The sequence below is a fragment of the Battus philenor genome, unplaced genomic scaffold (genome assembly GCF_028537555.1).
Source record: "Battus philenor isolate CCGP_79_NKW_IND1 unplaced genomic scaffold, ilBatPhil1.0.hap1 SCAF_19, whole genome shotgun sequence".
In the NCBI taxonomy this organism is placed as follows: Eukaryota; Metazoa; Arthropoda; class Insecta; order Lepidoptera; family Papilionidae; genus Battus; species Battus philenor.
Window position 1 is genome coordinate 8,896,745 of NW_027181681.1, and position 8,861 is coordinate 8,905,605.

The 8,861-nt window shown below is 33.7% G+C and overlaps 2 protein-coding genes across 2 annotated transcripts; both read left to right on the top strand.

Annotated features, from left to right (window-relative positions):
• The first annotated feature begins 3,670 nt into the window (after positions 1-3,670).
• On the top strand, positions 3,671-4,789 carry LOC137921691 (glycine, alanine and asparagine-rich protein-like). The gene is made up of 4 exons (XM_068764503.1): positions 3,671-3,685; positions 3,763-3,805; positions 3,882-4,597; positions 4,679-4,789. Exons 1-4 carry the CDS (start codon positions 3,671-3,673, stop codon positions 4,787-4,789), a joined length of 885 nt encoding a protein of 294 aa, XP_068620604.1.
• Positions 4,790-6,147: 1,358 nt separating this feature from the next.
• Positions 6,148-8,042, top strand: LOC137921571 (rRNA 2'-O-methyltransferase fibrillarin-like). Its single transcript, XM_068764370.1, has 3 exons — positions 6,148-6,205; positions 6,534-6,579; positions 7,143-8,042. The coding sequence occupies exons 1-3, from the start codon at positions 6,194-6,196 to the stop codon at positions 7,424-7,426; spliced, it is 342 nt and encodes a 113-aa protein (XP_068620471.1). The 5' UTR covers positions 6,148-6,193; the 3' UTR covers positions 7,427-8,042.
• The last annotated feature ends 819 nt before the right edge of the window (positions 8,043-8,861 follow it).

The window sequence follows — 8,861 nt, forward strand, 5'->3', positions numbered from 1 at the left end:
AAATGTCACACTCTCAGTCCATGTTCCAAAATAAATTATATTTATCTACTCTACAATATTATCACAAATAAAATCTATAATAATATTTCAAATAAAAGTTTCAATTTCTTCGTGATATACATGAGAGGTTTTTGAGATCATCAGAGAATCTAAAATTAAAAATGTCGGTGCGTTCTCCTGAGTTTATGGCCAAATCTTTAACTACACAGGCCGTTCGATTGTGGAATGATTTACCTTTGAATATAAGACGTCCTAAGTATAATTATTTATCATTTAATTAATTTCTTTTTCTGTTTCTTTATTCTCCCTGAGCCAAGTGCGATTTAAGTCAGTTTGATGTATTATTTATTATTGTATTATATTTATACTTTATGAATTATAAGTGTATATGCTATATGTATGTTGTATGTTTGTATATATGTATGTTTTGTACACGTTAAGTACCCATTATTTATACCTTTACTGTTTCCATACTATGATTGTCTGTAGGAGAATACCTCTTGTAATAAGACCGCCCATTGTATTTTTCTGTTTATTATTATGAAACTATTTATATGTTTTCTAGCGTGTGCAATAAAAAATATTAAATGTGACGTCCACCAATCAGCACATCTTCACTCTATATGATGAAGGTTGTATCCCAGCTGGGACAGCAGTATAAGGCTAATATAATTATTGTGATTTCAGAATTTCTGCTCAGCATTACTACTATCCCCACCACTACGTCGGCGAAGGCTATAGATAGATATAGACAAGAGGAAAAAAATGTGATTTATTTGTAAATATTGTAATAATAAACATGTTAAATTGTTAAAACATAGATTAGCTTAATTTGTTTTATAATACACTGGATATGTAACGTATTTAAATCTTTTATTATTTTGAGTCTATTCACTTTTGTTGCTTATATGGAAAATACCGTCGGTTCCTGCCAGGATCCACAAAATTAGTGAATATTACGTCAACCCAACTTGCACGTGTCTAAGTTCTATAACGAGAGATAGGTGATGAGTCAGCACATAGGTGGAAATATCTCTCTCTCTCTCTCTATATATATATATATATACACACACATAATTAGGTAAAATATTAGTTAAAAACTTTCTTACACATTAAGCATAGTTAAGATAGTGGAAAGTCACTGGATGCGGCTAGTGCAAGACCGGTTATAGCGGCGATTTTGAGAAAAGAAGAAAATATACAAAAAGCATGCCTTGTTTATCTAGGACAGTTGTGAAAATTAAAAAAAAAAACAGGTATATAACGTTAAATGTCTGGTATAATTATTGTTAAATATGACAACTGCTGATGAACAAAATAAAATAAAAATTAAATTTGTTTAAAGAAAGTGGGCACAAAAAAATAACAAAGTGTTGTTAGCTCTTTTCATAACATAACACTTATGTGAACGTTCTAGCGATGTATTTTAAGTTGAAGAGTTACATTAAAGGGAAGCTCAATTCTCAAAAAGTGTTCACCGTGAACGATCCAAAATGGATAACAATAATGTAGGAATAAATACTAGGATATTAGCAAGAAGTAGCCGTAGTCGGTAGTCGGTAGAGGCTGAAGACTTGCGATCGCTACACCGATCGCTAATCCGTCTGCCAAACGTGGCGATTATGGTATATACCTTACCCCTTAGATATATTTGGGAGATGAAGAGAAGAATCGACTGAAGAGAAAGAGAGAGAGAGAAAATGAATTAATTTTAAGATATGAAAATACCAAAAATATCTGCCAGAATAAGGATATTTTTGTTTGCTTCTGTTCATTATCAAGCAAAGAATATTGTACTTTCTCAATTGTACCCCGCTTTGTAGATGTTCAAAAGGTATTTATTTTTTACATTTACAATTGATTAATACTACAAATAACATATTTCTTGGGTTTAACTCGTATACCATATATATAAGGAGCCGAACAAAGAACTGTTGCCAATGTTATTTATTAAGAACATTAAATGTTATGGTCCAGCCGTCTTGAATCCACGACACATTAATTGAAATTCTCGTTATTTGTGTATTTTTAATTTGTCTTGATATTTTTTGTGCCGGTCTAAGTATGTGTAAGTTGGCGCAAATAATTAGTAATGACTGGATCAATTTAGATCTCTATCGTGTTTTTAATGATGTAGTAGGATAGTAATTTTCCATTTAGAATACATTGGTGGGATGTATCAAGACTGATTACTTATACTTCCATTTGATTGTTATGCTTTGGCTATTCTTAACTGATATTTAAGAACCATTACCTATTAACCCTTTTTAACAAAGTTTATTTATATCTTACGACCAACATAGAACGTAACGTTAAATAAAAAAGAAAAAACTGCTTTTTACTTCATATGGTTTCAATGCAGGTTCAATGCATAACGCTGTGCTATAGTATCATTTTCCTTTATAATACCGTAACGTAATAGGTAAGATAATATTATATATCTAATTAGAAATCTGTGACAGCGGCCTATATCTAGCAGTGGTCGTTCTGTAAAAATTATAATGATACTATACTTCGTGTCAAAAATACCGTATATAGATTGATTAGAAATATGCTACAAACTTTGACGAGGCGAATGTAAAGCTCAAATGCTGTCAATAATGTATGGTACACCCTGTCCAAAAATCAATGGTTTTAGAAATTAAAATAATGTAATATGTTAAAAGCATTTTAAAAAATTTGAATCACGGAGTATAAGTTAATTATTGTTTTCTACTTGTCCCTGCAGGCTTTGTACTACAACAAGTTTTTGGGGTTTTCGCATACTAATAGAAAACATTATTAATTTTGACGTGCTTCAGAGTGATTACTACATTTATTTATTCTCACTTTTTGTACACCATAGACAACAAATAGAAGAAAAGAGAAAGTACAAGAGGAGGTCTTATCACTCAAGGCGATTTCTACTTGGCAACCTTTGGATGGAGATGAGAGACATGTAGGAGAGTGCAGTTTTATACAGGATGAGTGGAAGTTGTTAACACATGAGCTATATATTCACCCCTTTACAAGGTTTTACATCTTTTTTTAATCACCACGTTCATATAAGTAACACATTACTTTACTGCTTAGATTTTAAAGTACAATTAATTATTAAGTGCACTAAATAAGTTACCGTTTGAAATGTTGCTCCACATTGAATACAAATGATACGCAATGTTGTAAATTACCAGTTCCTTTACGAATGAATTGATATTTTTTCAAATGGTAACCGGTAGGCGTAATAGGTCTCGCCCAATGCGGTTTTCCGCCTGAATTATCATTAAACATTGAAGTAGGTCGTTTAATAAATGGATTAAAAATTCAACGTAAAAAATTTACGTTATAATCGAATATCCTGCATTTAATTATTGAATTGCTTGTTTGTTAATTGTTTAGTACCCGAACATCCCAATTTAAAAATTCCACTTCGATTTATTAGAGGATGCGATTGCGGCAACTGGCATCCGATGTGCATCAAGTAAAGTTGTCTGTTCCGATCGTACCGCCCGACCTCTACTCGGTGGTTCTTACAGCAACTAATGATATTCATATAGGACGCCCGCTTAGAATTGGTAATTCGATTGAAATAATTTTCAGTAAGGTATAAAAGCGCTTACGGACTCGGTAACGGCGTAATCTAAATCGGTACAATCCTGTGGCACATCGTATCGCATCGGCTAGTGGAACAATGTCTCGATTTACGGTTAGATAGGTCGTTTATATCGATCGTACTTTCTTTAGCCGAGAATTGTTTTTATATGTTATGATATTTGGTTTCAGATCCTTTTCGTCATTGCCGTAGCGTATGAAGTACTCGGAGACGGTAAGTGTATTGAGACAATTGTTATAATATTTGTTTAAAAATTAAGTATACCAACAATTTTGAATGTATTCTACAGATGCCGTAAAGAATGTCAAAGATTCTAGCGGTGCCTCATCAGGGTTGTATTCGAGCGTGCTGGGCTCCGGGCTTGGCGGCGGTCTCACGTCCGCTGGTATTGCGACTGCGCCTGTGCTCGCTGGGTCTGGCGCCTTGGGTAATGGTGGCAGCGGCATCGGCGGGCTCGGTGGTGGGCTCGGGGGAGGCCTCGGTGGCCTTGGAGGGGGAACGGCTCTAAACAACGCCGCAGCAGTGGGAGCGGCCCAGCTCAGCGCCATTCAAAACGCCCAAGCTGTCCAAGCCGCGCAGATAGCTAATGCCGCCGCGGCCGCCATCCAAGGCGCGCGCGTTGCCGAAGCAGAGGCTCGCGCCCGGCAGGCCAACGCTATTCAAAACGCACAGGCGTTGGACGCCGCCCGGGTCGCCAACTTACAGAGAGCCCAGGCAGCCGCTTTAGAGAACGCAAGAGCTAACGAAGCTGCCAGGAGAGCGGCGGCGGCGAGTTCCCTCGAGATAGCTCGAGCCGCGGAGGCTGAGCGCATCGCTAACGCCGCGCGCGTTCAGGCCGTCGCCTACGCCAACACGCGCGCCGTGGAGGCGTCCCGCATCGCCAATGCGGCTCGAGCTCAGTCCGCTGCTGTCGCCACAAGCGCCGCCCAAGCGCAGGCCGTGGCTGATGCTGTAGCTAGAAACGCACAGGAAGGTCTACTTGGCGGCGGTGGAGCAGTTGGTATCGTCGGCGTGGCGCCCGCTACAGCCGGAATCGTCGTCGGATCCGGCCAGGCCTGGGGCGGATTGGGAGGTCTGGGTGGTCAGGGCGGTCTAGGTGGTCTGGGCGGTTATGGTAATGGAGGCGGGTGGGGATACGGCAGCGGTTATGGTAATGGAGGCGGGTGGGGATACGGCGGCGGTTATGGCAAGCACTAGAACGCCCTCAGTGTTAAAATCGATATAATGATAGACAATATAAAACTTCTACATCCATTTCTTTACGCACAGAAATGGTTAGCGGCTGATATATTGGGATATACACAACCGTGTAAATATTATTAAAAAATCAATAATCATAGCATCTGAAAGTTATTTTATTTGTGCCCTTTAAATAAAATTATCGCAAATGTAAGGTAAATTATATAATTGACCCAAATATACTTTTAATTTTAGACATAGCTTTATTGCTACTTTTTAATATAACGGAAATATTAAAAAAAATCAAAAAACAGAAATAAAAATAACGCAAACTTTTTTTTTATTAAGTATTCTCTTTTATTCTAAACTATTTTCAAGTTTAGTGTTATAATTAAAAAAGAATAAGAAAATTTAGGTATTCGACTATAAACAAAAATCAATGTTATATAAAGAAAAGATTCTTATCTAAATCATTTCACTTTTTAATGAATATTTAATCTCTATGTTAACACCCCTTTAACTGAAAATTATTATGATCACATGCTAATAACACAACAACAAATTAATAACGTTTTTTTGTAGTACGACACGGCTGCTTTGGTGACCATTTATTCCCAAGAAAAGCCTGAAGTCACGTTCAAATTCTTTAAAAAATTGTAATTACAAGTAAGATCATATTGCTCTAAATCATAATTAGAAATATACAGAATATCTTAGAAAGGGATTTGTCGAAATGAATCCTTACTAATTTATTAATTGAAAAATTTCAATAATGATATCTCAACAAAATATGAGGACAGTTATTGACTATTTAATCAAGGCTCTGCGAATAATCGCTTAGTCCTTATTACTTAGCTTCAAATATAGATAATATCTTTAATATAATTAAACATTTCGCATAAATACTTAGATTACAATATACATGAAGAAAGTAAATCGTTAAAATTAACCGTTATGGTACACTATAAAAAAAATATTATCAGTCATCTCGTATTTAGTAATATCTATAACTCGTCAGTCTTTGAAATATTATATTTCTAATATATTCTCGTAAACAACAAATTTTTAAAATATCAAAATTGTGTAATTTGTAGACGATCCATAACAAGGTCTGTGTGATATTTTATAGTTATATTCATATAAGAGTATTTACCGCAAATATTTTTAAATTTATTGCAAACAACTTAAAGTATTAAAAATTCATTTCTCTTCTCTCATTGTTTTATTTATTCAATTACTAAGGGTCGCGTCTGCAAAATTCTATACATATCAATTTGTTAACTAAAGTACAAAATGTATCACTAAGCGTCGCATAGGACAGGTCAAAAAGTCGACTCGTTGTTGCTGATAAGTTGGTTATAAAAGCTAATGAAGAGAGAATTAAGATTATTCATACAGTTTGGTCTGTTGCAATACACGAATATGACGTTTAAAGTAAGTATTTATTAAAATATTCAATAAGCGTTCTTTTGTCTTCACACCAACATTTATTAAAAAGAATGTCCAAAGATATATCCACATTTCTATGAATAATGAAAATTGATTAGTTTTTTACTACCTAATTTTGTACTATTTATTGACTTATTGTCTTATTTAATAAAGTATTAGCGGCAGAATTTCTAGATATTCCCAATCATTTTGACCTAAAAGAATAATTATGGCAAATATTTCTTAACAAAATTGAATGATACATGGATTTTAGTGTTTAATTTGAAATATTTCTTTACATTATTATGATGTAATAATCATTATTTTTTTACAGCTCGTTTGTTTACTTTTGATTGCCTACATGACTATAATTGGTAGCGGTAAGTTACTTTTTCTTAATTAAATATAGATAATAAAACAGATATATATTCATTAATGTCATGACTTTGTAGCAATCTTAAAAATAAAGTTATTTATTTTAAATAGCTTGTTCTGATTTTTTCTGAAAATTATACACGCATAAAATATTAAATTTTGTTCTTTACCGATTTTTACAAAACATTACTTCTTTAATCTACATACTACTATGTGCTTTAATACTTTATCATATGCTATCTGGATTTTATTATCAAATATACTAAAAGATGTCTGCAAGATGAACATTCTATTTAATTTTCATCAAAATTTTTACCCGTCTTTGTGTACAAAGAAAATTGATACTTGTAATGGATTTTTTTTTATTTATGAAAGATTGATACGAAGAAACGCTAAGTTATTAAGAAATTATCAAACTTCGTAAAATTGAAATACATTAGCTAAATTTTGTCGGAATTATAAGTTGCATTAGTGTTATCTTTTTTCTTATTTGTAACATACATTATGTTGATGTTTAAATAAAGGTGTGGTGATCTAAGAAGCATTAATAAAATTATATTCTCTATAGCTTATCCATATTATTACGGTGAAGATCGCAACGGAAATCGAGGACAGGAAGGTAGTGTTGGTCCTCAGGGATATGGACCTGGAAATCAAGGTACGTTCCCCGGACAGCAAAGTAACTTCCCGGGGCAGCAGGGATTCGGTCCAGCTTTCTCGCCCGGTAACCAGGGCGGATCCGGCGGCTATGGCGGACAAGGGTTTGGTGGTCAAAATGCTGATAGATCAAATAATGGAGGGCAAAGAGGTTTTGGCGAACACCGTGGCGGGTACAAGGAATATGGATACTAATTCAAATTTAGAAAAAGTGTGAAAGCTAATGTACCTAGCTAATGGAGTAATAATAGGCTCTTATTTACTCATTTTGCTGCAGTTGGAAATCGTTTTCCAAAAAGTTAAATAGAAATAAGTTATCATAGTTTCAGATAGTAGATATTCAGGATTTCAGGACTTGCATTCTCATGTTCAAAGTTTGATGTCACAATTACCTTAAACAATAGTAACGTGTGAAATATAATGATACCCTAATATTATGTTTCATCTGCAATAAAAAAATTCGTGATGAACAATTTTTTTGTGCCATAATTCGTCGAGAACGTAACCGTCCAAAAATTCTTAAATAATCATTTGCTGTGCTACATTTGGTATGTTAAAGTTTTCTTAGTATAAAAGTGTGCACATTTTTGTCTTATTTCACAAAAATTTAATTATTTAACAAAAATCTATAAACTCGAAGGTCCTCCGATAATATAACATCAGAATGGTTGTAAGGTGATAACATTACAATATTTCTTTAAATAAAACTCTATAGAGTTTGTAAATAAGTTTAAATTCAGAAATGTGACAAAAAGGTGTAAAGGCAATATTGAGGGCTATTAAATATTCAAATTAGATTAAAATATCAATTACTGTTAATTATAAAAATTTATAAACATTGTTTTTTTTATTTACATCAAACCTCAATCTTTAACTTCTCGAGTATTTCTATAAGTAACATAAATAAAGTGAAATTAATCGTCTAAGATAATTAGACGCAAACGAAGCCAGTACAAATTTAGTTTTTCGACGTATTCATTTTATGTATTTGGCATTTCAAGTCATGTGTTTAAATTCATATTTTTTTTAATAAAAAGTCATTAAATACATTTCTAACATTACATCTTTGTATTTAGTGATCACATTAAAAAGTTATTTTGGTATAAACTATTTCAAATATTTTATGATAATAATTACGTTGTAGTCGAAAGAACGTCTGAACAATAAATGCGTTCGTGCGCTGGCTCTGTTATGAAATTCTACGTCAAATAGCAAATCGCCACTTGGCAAATGAATTAGGACATTAACTACACGGTTGATTGAAATCGAGTTACTTCAGCGTAACGCACAACGCATACGCGGTTATGACTGTGCGCATTAATTGCCTTCAGTAATTTAAACTAAGACATTTTAAATTACTCGACCGTATTGTTTACATCAAATAAGTGCTTATATACAAATTACATCAGTCAGTTTTCTAATGAAATTTCTCCTTTAATATTATGCGGAACAATTACGATAAACACTCCGAAAAACTTGGTTTTAAAGCCATAAGCCGCATTTGACTTGGCTCTCCGAGAAACTTTAAGTGAAGTCATGAGTTATTTTCATTGAACTGCCTAAGTATCAATCAAGCAAACATTTTTGAAAAGTAACCCCACAGAAAACAAACGCGGTAAAATTAGCGCAA

What these genes read in the sequence shown, in the direction of transcription:
- LOC137921691 (XM_068764503.1), top strand. An exon ending in GTATGAAGTACTCGGAGACG is followed by an intron (nt 3,806 to 3,881) that starts GTAAGTGTATTG and finishes TGTATTCTACAG; the next exon opens with ATGCCGTAAAGAATGTCAAA. An exon ending in GCGGTGGAGCAGTTGGTATC is followed by an intron (nt 4,598 to 4,678) that starts GTCGGCGTGGCG and finishes CTGGGTGGTCAG; the next exon opens with GGCGGTCTAGGTGGTCTGGG.
- LOC137921571 (XM_068764370.1), top strand. An exon ending in CATGACTATAATTGGTAGCG is followed by an intron (nt 6,580 to 7,142) that starts GTAAGTTACTTT and finishes TATTCTCTATAG; the next exon opens with CTTATCCATATTATTACGGT.